The following is a 23,779-nucleotide window of genomic DNA, read 5'->3' as shown; positions in this document are numbered from 1 at the left end:
CTGGCCCATGCTCAGGGCTCGCAAATATGTCTTATGGCACATTTGCGACACTGCGCACTGGTGCTAAGCTGTCGTGCAGGCTCTGGATCGGGCCCTTAGTTAGGATTGGGCTGCCTGAGATCTTTAGTTCTATGAACATCAGAAGACATAAGCAGATCACAGAGACAACTCCTCCAACTGAGATTAGCATAATGTGGTATCAGGAGCAGATGCAAGCTTTCCTCCCCACTGTGGGTGTAAGGCACTGTCCAAGACGGGCACCTCAAAATGTAGGTCTGGGTATGTGCAGGATTGGTGGGTCCTCTCTATTAAAGGGGCCAAAAGGTATGTCGTTGGGAATCACATGCCCCACAGAATGATGGTCCTCAGTTAGCGGCCCAACCCTAACCAACCTTCCACCACCGATGCAGCTATGCCAATGGGGTGTGCGCTGCATCCTGCAAGGGGGGGGCAGTCATGGAAGCCTCGTCAAGGTACGGGAATGTTTATTTGCCTCTGGGCTGCATCATGACTCCATCAGCACTGGAAAGCTGGATAGGATTGGGCTGTGTGTGCGATTTGGTCCCTAGATGAGCAGGCCACGGAAATACAGCTGATAAAATGTCTCTACAGGCCTAAGGACCAAGAATGAATCTAACAAAAGAACCAATGTTTACAACAATATATCATTAGAACAGAGATACTGCTCTATAAAGAGCTGTGTACATTACACTGCAGTGGTAGATGATTACACACAGATGCCTGCATGTTCTTAAAAAAAAATACACATTCACCATTACATCACCTCATCTTGCATATGTAAATCTTTCACATACAGTGTGAATGAGTAGTAAACCACACTTCAAAAGGAGGAGGTGTAGGCCCATGTAATGTGCCTATATAATTCCTGCTCTTCTGAACGCACAACTGAAAAATTGGGAGGGGGATTGGAGCCTTAAATTGAGGGGACAGGAACTTTGAGAAATTGAGGAGACCCTGGAATCTTGAGTATAGGTGGGGGGGCACTGCAGCCTTGAGGTTGAGGACAAACCTGAGCTTTGGAAGGCTGTTGGGTGGAGGAGTCTAGGGAAGGGCCCAGTGGACTCTTCTTCAGCACAGATTGTGGGGAGATCTTGGGAAGTTGAGGGAATATCAGAACTTGTTGAGAGAGGACCAGAGCACTCCAACAAACCTTTGCTTCTCCTCATTGGTGGAATTTCCTCCGAGTTCAGAGTGGAGTCACCTCCATGATTTTTTTTTTCCCCACGGCCACCTTTCCTGGAGCCATTCATATTTCCACAAAAAAGTGGGGCCTTAGCGTCACACGACACAGGAAGTGCAAAATGGTCTGTCTTTCCAATGGTCATGCAGAAGGGTGGAGCAGAACACTCCATCACTTGCTCCTCTCACGAGTGTTCTGATGGGGCGGGTGTTAGAAGGGCAGGCAGGTGCCCAGCCTGGCCCTTGCAGGAGCAGAAGCCCCTGGGGGGGTAGTGCCAGCCCGCCCCTTCCCGGAGAGGATACTGCAAAGGCAGATTGGAAGGCGGGGGGGGTTCCCCACCGCTCCCCATCTCAGCACCTACCCAGCCACTTCCCAGGGAAGCTCTCCTTCTCCTCCACTTTGTCCTCTGGCAGAGCAGCAGGGCACAGGTTAGGCTCCGCCTCCAAGCAGGTCTCTTCGTGTGCCCATGACATGTGTGTATATCATAATTCCTGCTGTGCTGAATCCACACTGCACAGCTGAATGCTGAACGCACAACAAATTGTGCATACAAAAGTCAAATACATTCAGATTTTACCTCCTTAGTCCAAAGACTGTCTTAAAATATAAATGAAAATTTATAGCCATTTTCTTCATTTTTTCACCCTAGAGAAGAGGCATTAGCAGCTCAAGCCCAGGTATGTTTTACCCCAAAATAAGTCCCACCATGTCCAATGAGACTGAGGGCCCAATCCTATCTGGATAGGACTGGGCTGTGACTTCCAGGCAAGTGCATATAGGATTGTAGCCTGTGTAAAGGTCAGTCCATCACTCCAGTTCAAAATCTTTTTGGCAGAGAATGTGAGGCTGGCGGCCAGGCCTTGGCTCTGTCTAAACATCTCAGGTGCCATTCAATTCCTACCATTAACTTCTGTGCTGGTCTTGTGTGTGAGGGCAATTCCTGTATGCAAAGCCTAAGCAATTCGAGGAACAACAAATGTGGACGTATCTCACCTTGATCAAAGAACACAACCTGCCAGTAGAAACAAATGTATTTGTTTGCACAGAAGCCTGGAGAGAAGCTCCGTGGGCTTCTCTGTGTTTCTAACCCCACATGGATCCAGTTAGGCACTGCTTATCTGTACAGGTGGCAATCTGTGTGCAGTTATTTATTTTTTTTAATTTTGCAATTCCTGTGGTGCTTGGAATTGAGGTCAATGCTCTGCTAACCTAGCAGTTGACAGGTTTTATTTTACCTTCCAGGAACACTTTTCACATTGATTTCTAGCCTTGGAGTCCAGGTCTATTGTAGCAGATTCTGGTCATGTCCCAGGCCATGTAGTCAGTTCACATGAAGCACTGGCTGATGTCCCAATCTTGCAATCTGCTGCTGTGAGTCCCAGTGGAGTCCCTCAAAGGGCATACCACTGTTGTGTGCTATAGGACTGCTGACACAAATAAGCCCCACATATATGCCAATAGCCCACACAGCCATGCTGGAGCTGGTAAGGTGGCAGTGGGGGCAGGTTGTGAGAGGTTTGGAGGAGGATCTGGCAGTTGCTCGAGCTGGGAGTGATGGATCTAGCCTGCAGTTGTGCATGCCATGATTGTATCCCCTTTTCCCCAGCTTGACACTCTTTCCCAAGTCTCCTTGGACTTACGAAGAGACCCTTTAGGAACCAGGCAGGTTATGGAGAGGTAAGGAAATGATATTTTTACTTATGTCTGCCAGGCTATCTGGTCAGGTCCCCATCATAGGATGCAGAGTAGACTCCGTTGGTGCCTCTGCCTGATGTAGGATGGTGGAAGGCAGGATTAGACTGTAAGGCCTCAGGTGAACTGAAAGAGTGGCACAGAACATGCCCAAAGCTCCCTTGGGGCTACAATATCAGACAAGAGGCACTACTTTTCTTTTAACTGAGGAATCTCAGAATTCAGCAGAACCTACTTTGAGAAACCACTGTACTAACAACTACACCCAATCAGATTTGGTAACCTAGAACTCAGTTTTTGCCATCCATACAGTCAGATCCTGAGCAGAGGAATTTTTTTTAATGCTATTCACAGTCTTTTGAACTTAAAAGAAAATATGCAGCTCAAGTCAACTCAGTTTACCTTCATTATTTCAATATGTTTCTTGTTGTATCAAAGTATTATACAAGTTGATGACTTTCATTTGGGACAAACTGAGCAAGGGAAGGATGACCATGCAAGAGCCTCATCTTTTGCCAGAACAGCTCAGTTTAGAAGGAGAAATGAGACAGAAGTTACTCATCCTCGAGTAGCTCAATTTGCTTACTGTTAAGAACAAGCTTCCAAAACAAATGCAAAATTGAAACTGCGTAACTGAAAACTGTGAGCTTCCTTTTCCCTATAAAAACATTAAAAATTAGAATATGAGGATATTGTCAGACAAAAGTCTATTCTATTTTTAAAGAGTTATCTTTGACTGCATATTTGTCATGGTACATTTAAATTATAGTTTTAATAAAATACATCTTTAGGTCAAAGGTCAGGAAAGTCATCAGTAGTAGGTCAGAGAATTCCACTTGCTGTTGCTGTTCCGTCAGATAATTAACAGTTTACGGCGGTCCAACTCCCACAGGCAATTGCATACAGTATTGATTTCATTCTTCCGGGACATATACAAACAAGAGAACTAGTAGACAAAAAAAAATAAAAATTAAAAAAAGTCTTGTGTACAACCAAATGTGAATGTGTTCATCAGCTTCACAAGATCCATGCGGTTTCAGTTAAATTCAGGAATAGGAGCACCACCGATGACAGCCATTTTGCCCCCCTTCTCTCCTTTCAAAATGGTGGCACGGCAGAGAACACTTTTGATACCTCAGTCTGAAGAAAAATGCCAAGAACAGTCTCCCTGCAGAACCCACAAAACAATAATTTAGTTTGAGACAGTTTTCCATCTTTGAAATGGTGGGGTCCAGAGGGAAAGATGAAAGGAGCTGGGTTCATTTTAAACCAGGTGAAAATTTTCTGAACTTCCCAGCTCTCTGTAAACATCCAAGTAAACGCCATGGACAGGTTCATGAATATTGCATTTCGTTTCCAGTTATCTGTCTTTGCAACTCTCCACTTGGAGAAAGTTCGGAGAGTAACTGTGACTCAGACACTCCGTGGTGCCCTCTCAAACTCGTGGGTCCTCCTGTTCCGACCTTTCTTGTTCTCTTGTAGATGCTTCCACTTGTTTGTGTTCACCTGGGTGTTGGCGGGTCTCTGCCGGCGTTGCTTGCGGTCTCTTTTCCACACCTGTTCACAGAACTCGTCCATTGAGTTCAGGTTCGGGTGATTGATGAGCTGCATGAAGTCTCTGTACCAGACTTTCTGGCTCGGGGTCATCCCGTTAGAAACCTCTTTGATCTTAGAACTATCGCCATCTTCCTCTTTATGGAGCAGCTCCTCAAGGTGTTCTGTGTCTATTACCTCCAGGGTCACTTTGAGGAGTGTCTGCATGAAGCCCTGCTCCACTGCCTGGCAGAAGTAGGTGCCCGAATCTTTCCGCTGTAAGCTCCTCAGCAGCAGACCTTGTTCTGTCCTGATTAAGCGGTCGTCCATCTTGATCTGTGATGGAGGAACACAAGGGTCACCATTTCTGTCAACTCATCTCCAGCTCTTTTGCAAAAACACTGAGGGCCCAATTCTGTCCACCTTTCCAGTGCTGCTGTAGCTCTGCCAACAGGACACGTGGTAGGGCAGTCACAGTGGCCTCCTCAAGGGAACATTTGCTCCCTTAACTCGGCACTGCACTGCAGCTGCAGTTGCGCTGGGAAGTTGGATAAGACTGAACTCTGAGAGTGTGAAAGAGTGTTGGACTCCTACCAAGAAAACCTGGGTTAAAAATCAATGAAGCTCATGGGAGAAATTTCTATCAGCAAGTCCACTCTTAAAGACGTGCTGCAAGGAAAACCTATCATCTTGGAGGAACTGTGGGATACAAAAATAAGCACCCTCTTTCCCTGTTGCTACTCCCCATTTTCAGAACATACCATAAAGTAAAAGTAAAAATAAATAATCACAGCACGTTAAGAGTGCATCTAGATGGAAAATGCAGATCCTTGCCTCAGCTGACAACATTGTAGAACCAATTCCTGCTCGCTTTCTACTTTAAATACAGGGATATTCTAGAACAGCATTTTTTGACCGGTGGGACATGTATCACTGGTAGTCTGTGAACTGTTGTCCAGTGGTACGAGAGGGGCTGCCTGGGACTATGATGTCACTTCTGGGTTCGGGAAAGAAGCCACCATGCTGAGTAAAGCTGAGAAGCAGTTGCTGCGTCCTGTTCTGACCCCCTCCAAGCTTTGCTGCTGTGCCCTGCTCTTGCAAGTGCCAACGAGAACAGGACACAGCGGCTGTTTCTTGGGGTGAAGAAGCAACTGCTCTGGCCTTTGCTAACCTGAAGGTGATGTCACGACCTCAGGCACTTTTGGTATTGGTGGCACGTAAGACAATTACCACATGAGAAATGGTACATCAGGAGAAACAAGTTGGGAAAAACCTGGCCAGGAGGAACTAGTACCAGCCTTTTCCGACGACTTGTTTATCTAATGCTCTCCAAGTAGTTTTGCATAATCTGTTCTTCTACTCTTGGAAAAACAACAGTTTCAAAGATGAGCTTCATGAAACAGGGCCATTGAGTGAAATGTAGCCTTCGAACAAAACATGTCCCTTGGACCCTTCATATGAAAGACCATTTAACTGAATTCCTCCCCTTCCTTCCCCCCTCCCTCCATTCAGGTGAAGCTGTCTAGCCAGCAGGAGGAAGGTTATTCCTTTAAAAAAGAGGTGATGAAGTGACCTTGAAGGCAAGTAGGACGTCTACATTCCAGTTAATCCCTTGAGCAACAGGGGAAATGGAAAGTAGAACCCTATTACGATAGAGGCAACTGCTTAGAGGAGGAGGAGGGCAATGCAGAACTCATCAATGAACAATTTCCGCACCACACAGGCCAGGAATGCTTTCGGCTCCCACGGCAATTACTTAACGATGTCAAATGTACTCCTTAAGAGTGACTGGCTTCTTGTTGCTGTTACATGGTACAAAGACGGCCCAGCCTCAGGTTCATAGAAAGACACTGCTTTGGGCTCTCCCCACGGAGAGTGCAGCGTAAGCCAAAACAAACAAAAAGGTGAAGACTAAGAAATGGAAAACATGACCTTCTGCACTAACAACTGACCCAGCACATGGCTGTTTGAGGAACACTTTACACTAAGGCAGGAAACCTGTGTCTGGACTGACCCACTTCACTCTGCAGGGAGGGACTCACAGCTGAACCCTCTCCCAAAAAAGGAGGCTCAAACCCATTTGCCGGTCGTATTGTCTTCTGTGTGTAGGGAATGGGTTTGTAGGGGGGGCATTCCTTCCTATAAGCAGGCTCCATTGGCAGCCTGAACTCCTACAGCCCAGAAACAACATGGGGGGGGCAGTCGAGAGACGAGGCCCGTGATGAGTCTGCGCCACGAAGGCCCCGGCTCAGATCTCAAGGGCAAGAATACCTCCTCCTTCCGGTCATCGTTTTGCTTCTGGAACTGCCAGTACACCAGAGCCCGCTGAGATTTGGGACTGCACTCCAGGAAGGTGCTGCTGTTCTCAACCCCGTAGTTAATCTTCTCTTCCAGCCGGAGGCCACTTGGATTATCTGTGGAGAACGAAGGCGGAAAACTCAGAGAACTTCAACATGACTGAAAGGCAGCGAGCCTCTGGTGGGCGGCAGGCAGAAGAAAGTGCCAACTGGCAGGGGTCAGTTGAGTCTCTGGTAGAAAGATGGTGAAGGAGAGACCCAGGTGTCCAGTCTGAAAAGAAACCTGTCCAAACCACACTGAAGTGAATGAAGATGACGTTGTCTGTGATGTGACTAGGGTTCGCTTCACCCAGTGCAGGATGCCAGCGCATCACCCCCCCCCGTGCAGTGGGCGGGGCAATACCCCAGGTGGTGGGCGTGGTGATGTACCATCACCCCGCCCCCACTGGTTTTTTGGCTGTACCTTTTGATAGAACAAAGATAGAACACATTCTGCATGAAATGACGCACTGATTGATATATAACATGATGGTGTTATTCCTCCAAACTGTGATTTTAGTGATTTTGGTCACTAGTTGTGTCACACACCCACCAGGGTGTCAACTTACTAACACCTTATCGCAGCAGTGCTCAAATTTTTAGCACTGAGACCCACTTTTTAGAATGACAATTTGTCCAAGACCCACCAAAAGTGATGTCATGGTGGAAGTGACATCATCAGGCAAATTAAAATAAATAAGTATAAATAATTGAAGTAAAACAAATGATTAAATAAGCAGAAGCCAGCCCTGTTCCACCAAGTGAATCTCTTTTGTAGACTGCCTGCAATAACACTCCCCCTCCAAAACCAGTAAGGTTTTCAGCCCTACCCAGTGCCCAGTTCAATTGAAGAACTTCTGTTTAAACCAGATCACTGTCAGGATCCACCTGGCTTTGCAAGTCTCAAGAAAGTTCACCTTATCAGCTGAAGCCTCTGTTTTGATCCTTTTTAGTGGGGGGGGGGGGCTGCCTTCTGGAGCATTTGTGGAGCTCCAGTTCCATCAGATCAGGACCATTCTGGTGGCTTCACATTCCCCTTTGCCTGGCCTGACCACCAGCCAAGGCACGTTTGCTTACTCACAAGTAAATGCAACCATGAGGCTAAGTTTCACTTTCCATAGGGCTCAATACATTCATCTGCTTGGAGGGAGAGACTTCCTTCTCAGGTGTTTTTGGGGGTTGCCTTCATTGGATAAGGACCATTCTGGTGTCCTAGGATTCCTCTCAGCCTGCCCTTTCTGACGGACTAAAGCAAGTTTGCCTACTTGCGAGTAAACACATGATAATGCTCAGTTTCACTTTCCATAGGGATCCATGCATTTTTTGTTCTCTGGTTTTTTGGCCATATCTTTTGATAGAGATATTTCACTCTGGTTTTATGCATTGCATTCTGTTCGGAATTCCGTATCCAATGGTACATAACATGATTGGGTTACTCCTAGGCATGTCAACCCCCCTGTGTGCGTCACCCCCCTATGCGCGTCACCCGATGCGGCCCGCACCCCCGTAGCAATGCCACTGGACATTGTGGCCATGTTTTAGGGAGCGTGTTGTGTTGTCTGCATCAGGGACAGGCAAACTGGACCTGGTGCCTGATGCTGCTGGCCAACATACCAAACCCCAAAACAGAGTTACTGACCACAGCGCTTCCCATGGGATCCTTTTAGTCCAAGCTGGAAGTGCGGGTCATGCTAGGACCTCTCAGCATGCATTGCACTGTTTTCTTTAAAAGGGCCACAAGGAAGGAGCCAGCCACTTGGTTCCGTCTCTACCCCCTGACATTGCTCCTTCCTCACCCAGTCCCATTAATTAATTGATCATGTTCTGCTGTACCAGCCATTTTCAACCACTGTGCCGTGGCACACTGGTGTACCGCGAATGGTCTGCAGGTGTGCCGCAGGAGTGTGAGGGAGAGTCATTTATTAGCAGGGCCATTAGGTGATGTGAATCCCCACCAACAGCATGCTGTGCCTTGTCAATTGTCAAAAGACTGATGGTGAACCTTGACAATTTTAGTACCTTGTCAGTGTGCCACAAGGTGAAAAAGATTGAAAATCACTGTGCTAGACCATCCATTTTATAGAGATATTCATGCTGTTTTTATTTCCCCACTACTGAACAGGTTCCAGGACACACAAGACAATTCCTGAAGCTTCTATCAAATTGCAATCCTGCTTTATTCTCAGTGTGGCCAAGTTTCTGTTGAATGTCTGGAAAAGGATGGCAGACTGTGACAGTTCTCCTCTATCTGTACTATAACACCTTATACTGGAGACCAAAATGGGGATTAATGTCTTAAATTGGAGTGTCTTCTTTGAATGGGAGTTTCAGTAAGCTGAGTGAGAGATTTAATGTTTGTATATTTATGTTTTATACTTACTTTTGTTTCTTATTAATATATTACTATTTACTGTCAGCTTTGACTTCAGCCCAACTTTGGGATACAAAGGGTAGTTTTAGTGTATTTTAACCTTTTTGACTTGCTCCTATTTTTATTGTATCCCATTTTATGATATAAGCTTAGTTTTAATCCATTTGGAGCTCATGTAGTTCATGTAGCTGATGATGTTATGCAGCACTGATTTTATTCTTCACTGGTCTGACACCATAATTTTGATTTGATTTGAATTCAAAAGGGACTCAACTCATGCCTTCCTTGATTTATTTTACTATGTAAACTGCTCTGTGAACAATTTCTCTTGAAAAGTGGTATAATAACAATAACAATAAATATTTATAACAGCAAAATAGGATAAAAACCAGGCATCCCAGGTCTTTGGGAAGGAATCGATGTCTGGATAAAACAAACCAGTCAATAATATTTACCTGACTATGCAAAAAGTCTCATGATAAGGGACAGCCTGTAGATCCGCCCCTCCCCTCCATGATGGGAACAGGAATTACAAGTAACCAGGTTTCTTGCTTGACTCAAGACCTTCCCAGATTCACACCTTGAGAGGTGAGGGTATGATCCTGTTATTTAATTATGGTGGGAACATCAGAAATATTTCCCCCTAGCTGTGCAAATGGCTAAACAGGGATCCAACTGTTCAAACTCTCTTTTGCCATTAACTCCATGACAAATCGTTGAAACAGAATGATTATTCACTGAAAATTATGGCTCACTAGCTCCCCTAGGTCCAGTCAGGGTAATTAGTCAGTAGGCTTCAAATATGGAGATCTTTTCAAACAGGGTTTGGATGTGGTGTGAGATCTAATTATACCTCCAGAGGTCTGTGTTTCTAATTCTTTAATAGAAAGCATTAAAACGTCAGGCTTTCCAAAAGCACTAAAATGTGTGTACAGAAGATGGCATAGCAAAGTAAGGGAGCAGCTGTTAATGACCAGAAATCTTGTTTTTTTTGTGGAAACCATATTCAATTAATCATTTCCTCTTGTACGCTGCATAATTTATGGAAATGTAACAAAGTTAATAAACCAGATCCCACGGACCGGTGAAAGCAAGAATGAGAAATAAATTACTTCCTTTTTGCAACAATGTTGTTTTCAAGTTATCCATCAATTTGCAGGACGTGTGAGATTGCTTTTGGATTTCTATGGCCACTGATTCCACTCCAACACAAAAAACCTGGAGGTATAAGGTTTCAAGGCTTTATCTTAATTATATTTTTTTTTTGGGGGGGGGGGTGGAATGTCATGAAGTTAAACTGCAAAGGGACAAAAATTACAGAAAACTATAACAGTTTGTGAGCACTAGAACACTGAATTAAATCCAGCAATGCCCTTACATCTGCCATTCACAAAGCGGCTCTTTTACTCTTTGCGCTACATGCTCCTCCACTTGTGCAAGAGGTTACACAAGCCTTTGTCAACCTCTTGCACAAGTGGAAGTGTGAAAAACACTATGGGCTCAATCCTAACCAACTTTCCAGCACTGACATAGCTGTGCCAATGTAGTGCATCCTGCAGTCAAGGGGGCCTCCTCAAGGCAAGGGCATGTTTGCTATCTTACCTTGGGGTTGCATTGCAACTGGGTCAGTGCTGGAAAGTCAGTGAGGATTGTGCCCTATGAAACCTTCTCATTATAGTGCTTGAATGACCTTTCAGCCTCTGGAACAGGCGATTTTTCTTCTGCTCGTAGTGTCCTGGATTTGAGCACCACCAACAACTTCACACCTACAGCAAACAGCATCTGCATCCAGTGACTGTAGTAGGGCAAAGTTTACAGCCCCTGCCCCCCACACAATGGTCTTCATCTGGATCGGACCATGCTTGTTATTTATTTATATTTCAAAATAAACATGCAGGACCAAATAATATGATTCAGGTCTCATTTAATCTGGCCTGAACGCAGCTGCTTCTCTTGAACTTAGTATTGTCATGGTCTCATGAAAGTATCTTACTTAACAGTGATCTTGTGAGGGTGGGAAGGACTACCTGAAATTTGAAATCCTTAGAGAACCTGTCCTTTGTTGTCTGAGAAATCAGAGATGCGTTACTGAAAGCCTCCTGTGTTGCAGAACATTGTCAAGCTTTGTTTGACTCAACAAAGCATCTATCCTGCTGGCTGTTGTACTAATCTGACAAGCAAAACCCTAAATGGCCCCAATGGTTGCTAAATGGCCCCACACCAAAAAGAAGAAAGCCAGCCAGCCTATTTGCTTGTTGTTGACAGGTTAATAGTAGATTTTACCATAATGACATTCAGTCATCAAAGTCCCAATTTGGGGGGGGGGGGCCAATGAATGGGATTCTCACCCCACACATGGGCTCCGAACAAACTGCAAGAAGTGGATGGAAGTCAACGTATTTTGCAGCTGTATGGGCAGGTTCAGATGATAGTGAGCTAAGTATCTAGACACAGGTGAGATGTGGATCACAGGCCTTGAGATCAGGTACACTCATCAATAACGTGTCTCTAATCATGGGGAGGATTTGTCCCCAAGGAGAGAGTTTGTCACTGCAGGTAGATGCTCACCAAGGAGGCCTACTGAGCGTACAAGGCTTGCTGTTGTGCTCCATGGAGCTTTTCTACAATTTCATGATGTCTTTTCAGAGGAAGACACGTGGACCATGCACAACAAGAGGGGGGGAAAAACAAAAACTGTGTGTTTTACCACACAAAAACTCCCATTCCCCGATGTCCTAAGACCTTTTAATGTACCACAGATCCCAGCTTCAGACACTTCTAGACTCCAGGCTTCGCGCACTGGAGAGGACACTCCAACTTCGCCATACAGCGTCGGCACAACACGGGAAGCAGCAGTTTACCGGTTAAGAGGCAAAGAAGGAAGGCCCATAGCCAGGGAGACAGACCAGGGACAGACTGCACTTGCTCCCAGTGTGGAAGGGATTGTCACTCCCGAATTGGCCTTTTCAGCCACACTAGACGCTGTTCCAGAACCACCTTTCAGAGTGCGATACCAGAGTCTTTTGAGACTGAAGGTTGCCAACCTACTAGGAATTCTCTTGGAAGTTTTCCTGCAGCAAGCAGGAGTTTGGACTAGATGACCTTGTGGGTCCTTCGCAGCTCTGTGATTCTATGATTTAAACTTTGCATTGCCTGGATGTGAAGGATGATCAAAATCAGGTGTGCTGATGAGCACATAGCTGTCCATGACTGCCTCTGACCAGCAGAGGGCACTGCTGCATCAATGTTCCTGCAGGCCCAAAGCCGAGTTCCTCACTGCTGTATCTGATCCTGGCTGTCCAATCAGTTGGCAGGGATGAATGGCTGACAAGCCAGCCCGCGTTCTGACTGGGTATTTTAATAAACATTAATTCATATGGATCCCTCTGATTTTAATAACAACTGTCTGGTATCCAACACTCCATTCTTAGGCAAGGAGCATCTAGTAGCAACCCTGAATACTTTCAGCCCAGTTTGGGGGTAAAAACTGCCCTAACTGTCCTAGTGGACGATTGATGCTCGGAGAAGGAGCTGGACAGGGGAAATTTATTTCTTTATCACGGTTTATATACATTCCTTTTCTGTAGCCTTGTAGACTCAAGGCGGTTTACACAGGAGGGCTGACCAGACCCCCCTTTCTTCAAATGGGGTTTTTATTTGATGAGAGAAACTCGTAGGACCCTCCATTTCTCCACTTGTTTCCTTTCTTGTTGCATCCGAGCTGCACAGCCCTTGCGCTTTCCAGGCTTCCACGGGTAGCTGCAAAACACACCTCAGGCTTCACCTGAACTGATCCTGCTTCGCTTTTTCAGGCCAGGTGACAGCTCAACCTCCAGACCACACCTTCTCCACACCTGTGACCCTGTAGGTCTCTTAGATGGCGTTTGATACCACAGACAATGGTGTCATTCTGGGCTGCAGCCTAGCAAGGTGGAATAGGAGCAACTGCGTTTAGGTGGATTCTGCCATTCTTGGAGGGAAAGTCACAGAAGATGGTGCTGAGGACTCCCTGTGCTGCCCACTGGCTTCTTACAAGATGATGAAGGTGAAGCCATTGGGGCATGTCAGACAGAGATTTGAGCTGAGGAGCAGTCGAGCTGCATGAGTTGAAAATATGCAGGCCTGATACCAAGGTTGCATCCTGCCTTTCTTTGCAAACCTAGAGGGTGTGTCTTTCTTTCTGCATGATTGTCTACAACTTACCATGATGCTGGAGGTCAGAGCAGTGCGTCAGGGGGTCTCCGTTTCGGATATCTTGTCGTCTCGTGCGTCTAAAAGAAATACATAGAAAACCTGATCAATATTCAGTATATTCATTCACTGAATTTGTATCAGTGCTAGAGATCTATGAAAAAAAATATTCTAAGAGCATTTTACTGGTCCTAATATTTTGGCTTGGACCACAGAGATTTAGCTGGTGAAGCATTTCCTGGGCTAGACATAAATGTTGGGAAAAGCCTGTAAAATCTCTGCGCTCAGATAAAAGGCACAGACGCATGCCAGTAAAGAAAGATGGCAACTCTAGGAATAAGATCAGAGATATTAGGAGATATATTACTGAACAGTGTGCCAAAGTCACAGGAGAAGGAAAGAATTAATTACATTGGTGAACAACATTAAAAACCATTTTCTGTCAATATCTTTGCACTGGGAAGTCAATACCTCCAGCGCATGAATGCCAATGTGATGCTGTTGTAGCTGGCAAGGCCTCTAGGGAGTATTGACGAGGACTAAATTAACAGTCTGATGTGTCGGCATTCAGATCAATGAGAGTTCAGCATGCACAAGGTGGCCTCAGTCATTTCACATTCTGAAAACGAAGCCACATCTCAAATGCCACATTGTTCCTGGGAAGGTGGGACTGGTCAGCACTGGCACCTTTGCCATTCTGCTGGATTTGGTAGTGGAGGCTGTGACTGTTCCAAGTGGTAGAACACTGAGATAAATGTGGGGGTCATATCTGTCCTCAGAATGGTGAGGAGGACCAACCATATTTTCCTCATGTCTTTGAAGTACTTTAAAGCTTAAGTATAAGCAGAATAAAGTATAAGTTAACCTTAGAAGCTCTTTTAAAAAGATGGCTGAAAAGCTGCCACAGAACCCTCCACAAAATGGGGTGAATGGTATGTGTTGGTTAGAAGGCTGCAATTTGGGATGTTCGAAGTCCAGTTTGTGGTTTGAATCCCTTTCAGAATCTCATTATAGTGCATCGCTACATAGCTTTAAGTAAAATTATCCCTCCATGGATATTCTTACTCTCTTTGCTCTGATAAAGTTTTGGGTCACTTTTTAAAATGCATTTTACAGAAGAGAAAAGCATTTGAAATCGTCTGTTCCTGTTTGGGTTGCTACGATTGTGTTCGCTTTGTCTATTTTCTTTGTGCCAAAACAGCAGTAGCTCAAAGCCCTGATTCAATCTGTTAAAAGGGATGCTTTAGAGAGAAGAAAAGAACAGGGCGAAGAAAGATGCCGTTAGAGGCCAAACACTCCACTTGGAGAAAAAAAGGGACGGCAAAGCAATGCAAAGGGAAACAAGAGGATTAGGTGGCTGAGAACGATGGAATTTCAGATCCTGAAACCACGTGACCAAGAGTCAAGGACCCCAAAGAAAACCACACTTGTTCCTAGTGCCCAGCATCTGCTGTACTCTCCGGGACTTATTTTCGTTGTGTTGCCTGAGTCTACAAAGTATTCCCCACTCACAGAGCTCTCAAACATACTTGTAAAACAGACAATGAAGAGGAGGTGACTTTTCCCATTAGAGCTGAAGGAAAGCCTAAAAGGGTGCAGTTATAACCCCCAAACAAGAAAATCCTAGATGGTTTTCAGGAAAAGGCCCTTCTTCAAGGGGAATCTTGATGATCAAGAAACAGGCCATATTCTTTCTTGATGTGGTCTTGCTAACTGGGCTAAGAGGCACTCCTTAAGTGCCCTGTCTTCAGCAGCAGGAGAGCAACTGACCCTGTTCAATGCCGTAGCCTCTTTTCCAAAGAACTGGTATCTCTTTTTTTGTGTCTAATTAATATTGACCTGTACTGTTCTGGTTTTATTCTCTTCGTGACTTTTTGCATCATTAAGCCAGTGAGATCAGTGCCAAGTATGTCTGAGTTAGGAGTGCCCTATACACCTTTACTTGGGTATAAGCCAAACTGGGTCTTATATTAAAGTAAATCTGCATGGAACAGAGCAGCTTGCCCAGAAAGTCGTTGCATATGAATTGGCCTGTGTGACAGTTCCTGTATTCCAGATATAAACACAGAATTGTACACGTGTCTTAGGTTAACAACCAACACCTCACAGTGCACAGGAATAGAGCCGTTAAAGAAATTAGTCCTCCACTGAGGTAAGAAGCTGGTAACTCAACCACAGTTGCACAACTGGTATCTAACAAGCTTTCAAACTGCAATCAAGGAATTTGTGCTTTAAAAGCTCATTTTGCTTCCATTCAGGCTTTATTTTATTGTTGTTTTTTCCAGCCACTTCACAATGCAACAAGGAGAAATCATTTTCAATCCGCCAAGAAATGGTATGATCTAGAGGCCCAATTTTCTTCGGAGTATTAAAAGCATTTAACCTGTCCACGTAAATGCTGCATGGTTGTATGTTTGTGTTTTATCACACAGAAAACAGAGTTCAAGCAAAGCAATATCTCCTGCCCCCTAATTACAATGGCCAGAATCCAAAGAGTAGTTTTGCTCAGGGGTGTGGGGAGCTTGCCTCATTTATTTCTGTAAACAGCAGACCATCCCATACCACTACACAGACTGGTATAGGAAATCATCTCGGAACTGTTTTGCCGCTTGACAGAAAGGTTGGTGTACAAGGATGGCATTCAATCTGCCGGCAGAGGAAGAGGGACAGAAAATTCATTACTACAGTTGCCCTAAAAACAGAGCCACAGAACCTGAAAGAGTTTACCCAGAAGCCAGAAGTGACATGACAGGAGACAAGAAGACCAAAGAGGTCAGTGTGCCCGGAGAACAACAATGTTGAAAATCTCAGGCTTAGAGCTAGGATGGGAAGGCTCATGGGGGAACAGACTGCACCTGCCGTCTCCCCCCAAGGAAGGGAACCTGCCCCCAAAGGAAGTGTAGTGGCAGTAAATTTAGGACCACTGTAAGTCTTGTGTATGTATGTTCCTGTAAAACTGTGGTCCATTTCAAACCACACCTGGTCATCTTGTGCATTCCTGGGGGATGCAAAGGCAGTCTCCAAGACTGGAGTTAGAGGAGAAAACATGGTGGTGGCAGTGGAAGCAGCACATGTCAAGAGGCCTGGGGAAAGGGGGGCGTCTCCTGCATGCCATCCTTGTGAGCTTCTAGAGCCATCTGACTGGTCATCGTTGGAAACTAGATGGGTCCTTGCTCTGTCCCAGCAATTTTTACATGCAGTCCAGTCTTGGAAACATTGGGTTAGCAGGTGAAGCTATCAGTTAAAGGCGTGATGTGCGCTGAAGACGCCTCAATTTCTCCTTACCGCTTAGCAGTGGGGAAGTACCGCGAGCAAGAGGAGCCATCCCAGGCGCAGTAGGGGTCCCTCGCCAGGCAGCACTCAGCACAGGCTTTCCCGTACACGTCGCAGCGGTGCAAGGGGAGCTGTGAGACGCCAAAAAACGAGCCAATGTAGAGCTGTTGCTGTTTGTCAAGAGGGAGGAGGGAAAGAGAGAGACACTGTCAGCCATCCTGGTGCACACAGAAAGCACTGATGCAGGAGGCACACCCCACAAAGCCTGAATGTTCTCTTTTAAGAACATAAGAACAGCCCCACTGGATCAGGCCATAGGCCCATCTAGTCCAGCTTCCTGTATCTCACAGCGGCCCACCAAATGCCCCAGGGAGCACACCAGATAGCAAGAGACCTGCAAGGCCTCCTGGGAATTGTAGTTAAGAACAGCCCCACTGGATCAGGCCCTAGGCCCATCTAGTCCAGCTTCCTGGATCTCACAGTGGCCCACCAAATGCCCCAGGGAGCACACCAGATAACAAGAGACCTGCAAGGCTTCCTGGGAATTGTAGTTAAGAACATAAGAACAGCCCCACTGGATCAGGCCCTAGGCCCATCTAGTCCAGCTTCCTGTATCTCACAGTGGCCCACCAAATGCCCCAGGGAGCACACCAGATAACAAGAGACCTGCATCCTGGTGCTGAGGAAAACAATGTGTGTTTTCCAACACACAGTGAAAACTAGGAACTAACTCCATTTGCACTGACTCTCTTCACTCGATTTTGCAAGCCTTTCTCCAGCTACCTGTCTGAATTTCCCACGTTAAGAGACTGAGGAAGGATATTTTCTCTGTAAGATGCCTCTTTTGCTGTGGCGGAACAAACTACTCTTTGCTACAACTAAAACAGACTTACAGGACCAGGATGCCTGTGCGTTGAGTCCTCTGCAAATCTTATTTACTGTCCTGAAGCTTATACAGATAGAGTGATCACACACTGCCTGATCACATGGGAAATTCTGAAGGAAAAGGCACTGGCTCCAGACCAGAGCTCCGCAGGTGCTCCTAATCCTTCCAGAGAACACTTGCAGGTGCAAGTTCCCCTATCTGCTTCCATGAAGAGAAAGTAGCTCTGTCCAGACTACAGGATGAGTGGGCAAGGAAGGGCTAGAAGGGGAAAGCTGTTTGATTGTGGTCTTTTGCTCTGCCTGGGGCATAAAGTTCATTGCGCTGTTCCTACAAAAATCCCCAGTTTAACAGAATACGGCATTTAAGATAAGAGGTTCTAGAGTCAGGAACCAACATGCTCTCAAATGAAGGGTCTTTCATACAAGGTTGGAAATCCAAATGTTCATCACCCCCCTCCCAACCCCGCCACCCATTCTGCCTTCATTCAAGAATTGACTGATAAGTTTACAGGCTTTACTTTGCATGAATAACTTTGGCTTTCTTCACTGGAGAGAACTTTAATATTGTAAAATTGTTTTCTAAAGGATCAGGGAGAATTGTAATCCCTCCTGAATACATAAAGAGGCCTTTGATCGGGGAGTTGTACTTAAACTCACGGCTCATTATACTGTGTAATCGGCTCCTTTAAAAAGAATGTTCTTGTAAAAATAATCAAAAGCAGAGCATTCTGGTACCATGTGCGCACACAGAGGGAGCGAGGGGGAGAGTGTGCACTTAACAGCTTTTTTTGAAAATAGTTTTCCCCGTAATAGTACATTCTTTTAAATGTCATCTCCCCACACCTTTGTTGCTTTAGGTGATAACATGTGTAAGGAAACTGATTCAAACAGAATATTTCATGTCAAACACATGCTTTTAAGGCAAGGTTCCAACATAGAGTGGAATTTCCAGCTGGACTGGTCAGAACTTGAGGTGGCAGAGGTAGCCTTTCAGTGTTCCAGACCCCTTTTCCATCCCAAGCAACATCAATGGCCTATATGCATCTTTTTTTTTTTTTTTAAACATTCTCCTTACAGCGCAATCCTATGCAATTATAGTCAATGGGGCTCGTTCTCGGGTTAAACTGTACAGGTCAGCCCTTCTTACCTGCGGGTTCGGGACCTGCAGATTTGACCCAATGTGGGTCATGAGGGCCTCCCTGTATCTTTCAGACACGACTGGAAGAGTCTTCCAGCAGCATAAGGAGAGAGGTATTCTGAAGCACAGGGAGGCTGTGTGTGATCTCCACGCTTCAGAAGGCCTGTTAGAGCCTTCTTGAGATGCACCTTCAGTTGAGCAAAAAAATAGAAGTGTATCTCAGAAGGGTCCAGCAGGTCTTCTGAAGTGTGGGTAGGCCACGTGCAGCTTCCCAGAGTTTCACAACACCTTTGGAATCAACCAGAAGATATTCCTGGCCATGTCTGGAGGTGCCCCGATTGCTGAAACCCACATTCCATTATCTGCGGGTTTCAGTATCCACAAGCATCTGGAAACAGATCCCCTGCAGATACCAAGGGCCAACTGTATAGGATTGCAACCTTCATTTTGTTTTACTACCCACTCCTGCAGCAGGCCGTCCTAATTCATGTGGGACTCCCAATGCCTATCTCTTTCCCCTTCAACTCTTCCTCCTGCCCTCACCTGCCCACCCTGTCTTCGGTCCCTACACATCTAAAGCAAGCAAGCGAAGGCTACAATTCTGGTGTAGTTGCTTAACTGAACCTTTCCCAATGTGTGCTTAACTCTCCTACTAAGTGCTTTACTTTAGCTGGCTGATGCTTCCTTGTTTGACCAGGGATCCTCTCGTGGCCACTGCTTCTAAAGGAAGAGGCAGGGAAATTTTGGTAGCTGTGCTGACAACCATGAAGGACAGGGAAGTCCTCCCTCAGCCGTGCACAGCGACACTAAAAATCTAGTGCGGTGAACCACTCCACGCCTCTTGGTGACGTGACATCTCTAGATTCAGCCAAAGACTTGTTTCTGAGAATCCACCAACAGGCTTGTGAGCACAAACAAGGACAGTCTCTCTTCCTCCTTGCCTTTCAGATTTTCCATGAGAAAGTTGACACTTTTATGGAAAGAACAGGATGAAGCTGGCATAAATATCCATTCAAGGAGCCAAGTTAACCTCTCTGAAATATGGAGCCCAATAAACATCCAAGAGTCGTAATCATTGTGTATAGTACCTGCTTTGTGGAAATCTTCATTGCTGTAATAGCTGTTGGTTCCTGGAAGAAAGAGTTAGAGTTATTTAAAGCATCTTTGATTTTAAATAGCTGCTTTCCTTAAGAGGATGAGAACTGGATGTCTTGTCGATGATTGTTCTTGCAGACTTGCACACGGAAACAGTATTGTTGCTATGGATGCATTCAAATGCATTTGTGTCTGTCTAACCGCGTGTGTTTAAATTCGACATAGGAATTAATCAAGCATTTCTTTCTACAAAGGTCTGGAAACAGATATAACAATGGTTCCTTGCAAACTGATTTGTAAATTGGGAGCCAGCCTCAGGAATTCACATTTTCAGTACAAATTCTGCCTCTCTTTGCTTGTTGGCTTTAACCATGGTTAGGCGTTAGATCTATACTGAAGCTAACCTTGGTTAATGCTAGCTGAATTCCCTCATTATCACACTTTGCAAATTCACTTCTGTTGTGTGATTCTCTCTCCATATCTTTGGGTGGTGCTGGTGGGGCACATTGACAAATGTGCCAAATAGTATGGGAAGCAAGGGGGAACTTTGTGCAGGTCTGTTACTTTGGGTAGGAGCTCCCCACTGACTACAGTATTCCTGTATGGATCAATGGGGGATCCATTCCAGCCCAGTGGTGTAGCTGGAGGGGGGTGGAGCAGCTAGTTCAGCAGAAAGGCTCAGCGGGGGGAGCAAAACGGAGCCATACGGCTCAGTTTCGCTCCCCCCCGACGGGAATGGCTCTGAAGGGAGGGGTCGCTTGCCTGCCCCGCTGAGCCTCCCCGCTGGACTGGTTGCTCCGCCCCCTCCAGCTACGCCGCTGTTCCAGCCCCGCCCATGAATATGGAAATCACAGATGCGAGGGAACACTATATTTACAATACTTCATGCCCCCCACATTTGTTACCTTCTTTTTCTTCATGTGACAATCAGACAGGCAGCCAGCATGCTACAGCGGGAGAAGTTACCAGGAAGCAGGAAGACTTCCTGCTTCTTTTTAATGTTCCGAGTCCCCCCAGCATGCAGACTGCCTGCCTTCTTGTTGCATTCCTGTTCTAGTGTCTATACTGTAAATGCCAGAAACGTGCCCGCTTGCTAGTGAAGAAAACAGAAGGTAATGTGCTCAGGGGCTCTGGGATCCATCAATACCAGAGCCGTAGGTATTGGAGGATGCCTATAATTCCATCCTAAGTGTCAGAGTCTTTCAGTAGCCTTACGGTTCCCCAGCACTGCTTATCCAGGTACATTCATATCGTTTAGAACACGTTTGCACATTTCAGGCCCTTATCTATCCCACAGAGGACTGGATATGGCTCAGTGAAGTCTCCACTGCAAATGGCTTATTGCACTTGCTATTGGAAGGCATCAATTACAGGTTACCCAGAAATGTTTGCTCAGCTGTTCGGGGAGACGCTGCACAAACCAGGTTAAAAAGGCATTTGTTATCATTGTCATCCATCTGGAATGCCTTCAGTTTGGCTGGAATGCTAAATGAAAAGCATTGTGTTTGGCACACTGCAATTCAGGCTGTTAAATTCATTCTTTGGTGACAGAAAATTAGATCTGTCCACCCCAGGGATATGTGAGCAATCAAAAGTGATGGGCTACATTGAAAACTCCTATCAGATTTCTATATGGGACTCAACTGCTTTTGCACAGGGAAAAAAATCCCTTTCAGACTCTATCTGCACCTGCAATGAAAATAAGGTCAAAGATATTTTATGCGATCTGAGAATAAGTCCTTGACTATGCTGCAAGACCTGACACTTTCAGAGGTACATTTCCAGGCACTTGCAGAACAGACTGCTCAGGGTGTCCCATCCAATGGCTTCCCGAGATTGCCTTTTTCTGCTCTTCAGCTCACCTGTCTCCATCTTATGTCAAGGAAAGGTGCATGTACTCCACGAGTGCAGTCCTTCCCCCTACTCCTCCTGATTGATTCCCCCACCATAGCGGGCAGCATGTTCCTCTATGGTGTGGCTGCACACTTTGGAGGCTCTTGTTAGGCCTCTGAACCAGGAAGTGAATGGTGGTGATGTCATCGTGTGATGTGTTTTGCGTCATCATCGCTCACTTTTGGGTTTAAGAACATAAGAACAGCCCCACTGGATCAGGCCAAAGGCCCATCTAGTCCAGCTTCCTGTATCTCACAGCGGCTAACCAAATGTCCCAGGGAGCACACCAGACAAGACCTGCAAGGCCTCCTGGGAATTGTAGTTAAGAACATAAGAACAGCCCCACTGGATCAGGCCATAGGCCCATCTAGTCCAGCTTCCTGTATCTCACAGCGGCCCACCAAATGCCCCAGGGAGCACACCAGATAACAAGAGACCCGCAAGGCTTCCTGGGAATTGTAGTTAAGAACATAAGAACAGCCCCACTGGATCAGGCCACAGGCCCATCTAGTCCAGCTTCCTGTATCTCACAGCGGCCCACCAAATGCCCCAGGGAGCACACCAGATAACAAGAGACCTGCAAGGCTTCCTGGGAATTGTAGTTAAGAACATAAGAACAGCCCCACTGGATCAGGCCATAGGCCCATCTAGTCCAGCTTCCTGTATCTCACAGCGGCCCACCAAATGCCCCAGGGAGCACACCAGATAACAAGAGACCTGCAAGGCTTCCTGGGAATTGTAGTTAAGAACATAAGAACAGCCCCACTGGATCAGGCCAGAGGCCCATCTAGTCCAGCTTCCTGTATCTCACAGCGGCCCACCAAATGCCCCAGGGAGCACACCAGACAACAAGAGACCTGCAAGGCTTCCTGGGAATTGTAGTTAAGAACATAAGAACACCCCCACTGGATCAGGCCATAGGCCCATCTAGTCCAGCTTCCTGTATCTCACAGCGGCCCACCAAACGCCCCAGGGAGCACACCAGATAACAAGAGACCTGCAAGGCTTCCTGGGAATTGTAGTTAAGAACATAAGAACAGCCCCACTGGATCAGGCCATAGGCCCATCTAGTCCAGCTTCCTGTATCTCACAGCGGCCCACCAAATGCCCCAGGGAGCACACCAGATAACAAGAGACCTGCAAGGCTTCCTGGGAATTGTAGTTAAGAACATAAGAACAGCCCCACTGGATCAGGCCATAGGCCCATCTAGTCCAGCTTCCTGTATCTCACAGCGGCCCACCAAATGCCCCAGGGAGCACACCAGACAACAAGAGACCTGCAAGGCTTCCTGGGAATTGTAGTTAAGAACATAAGAACACCCCCACTGGATCAGGCCATAGGCCCATCTAGTCCAGCTTCCTGTATCTCACAGCGGCCCACCAAACGCCCCAGGGAGCACACCAGATAACAAGAGACCTGCAAGGCTTCCTGGGAATTGTAGTTAAGAACATAAGAACAGCCCCACTGGATCAGGCCAAAGGCCCATCTAGTCCAGCTTCCTGGATCTCACAGCAGCCCACCAAATGCCCCAGGGAGCACACCAGATAACAAGAGACCTGCAAGGCCTCCTGGGAATTGTAGTTAAGAACATAAGAACAGCCCCACTGGATCAGGCCAAAGGCCCATCTAGTCCAGCTTCCTGTATCTCACAGCGGCCCACCAAATGCCCCAGGGAGCACACCAGATAACAAGAGACCTACAAGGCCTCCTGGGAATTGTAGTTAAGAACATAAGAACAGCCCCACTGGATCAGGCCAAAGGCCCATCTAGTCCAGCTTCCTGGATCTCACAGCAGCCCACCAAATGCCCCAGGGAGCACACCAGATAACAAGAGACCTGCAAGGCTTCCTGGGAATTGTAGTTAAGAACATAAGAACAGCCCCACTGGATCAGGCTAAAGGCCCATCTAGTCCAGCTTCCTGTATCTCACAGCGGCCCACCAAATGCCCCAGGGAGCACACCAGATAACAAGAGACCTGCAAGGCTTCCTGGGAATTGTAGTTAAGAACATAAGAACAGCCCCACTGGATCAGGCCATAGGCCCATCTAGTCCAGCTTCCTGTATCTCACAGCGGCCCACCAAATGCCCCAGGGAACACACCAGATAACCTGCAAGGCTTCCTGGGAATTGTAGTTAAGAACATAAGAACAGCCCCACTGGGTCAGGCCA

The 23,779-nt window shown here is 46.4% G+C and overlaps 1 protein-coding gene across 1 annotated transcript in view; it reads right to left on the bottom strand.

Moving 5' to 3' along the window:
* Positions 1 to 4,306: 4,306 nt before the first annotated feature.
* SEMA3A (semaphorin 3A) overlaps positions 4,307 to 23,779 on the bottom strand; it is a 126,421-nt gene continuing 106,948 nt past the window's right edge. The window contains exons 12-16 of the mRNA XM_066634656.1: positions 19,709 to 19,750; positions 16,610 to 16,767; positions 13,337 to 13,404; positions 6,698 to 6,840; positions 4,307 to 4,762 (exon numbers count right to left, since the gene is read on the bottom strand). Coding sequence (XP_066490753.1) covers positions 4,307 to 4,762; positions 6,698 to 6,840; positions 13,337 to 13,404; positions 16,610 to 16,767; positions 19,709 to 19,750 — 867 coding nt within the window. The remainder of the gene's footprint in view (positions 4,763 to 6,697; positions 6,841 to 13,336; positions 13,405 to 16,609; positions 16,768 to 19,708; positions 19,751 to 23,779) is intronic.

The sequence above is a fragment of the Tiliqua scincoides genome, chromosome 7, assembly GCF_035046505.1.
Source record: "Tiliqua scincoides isolate rTilSci1 chromosome 7, rTilSci1.hap2, whole genome shotgun sequence".
In the NCBI taxonomy this organism is placed as follows: Eukaryota; Metazoa; Chordata; class Lepidosauria; order Squamata; family Scincidae; genus Tiliqua; species Tiliqua scincoides.
Note: the sequence above shows the minus strand (reverse complement) of the source record. Positions and strands in the feature narration are given on the sequence as shown.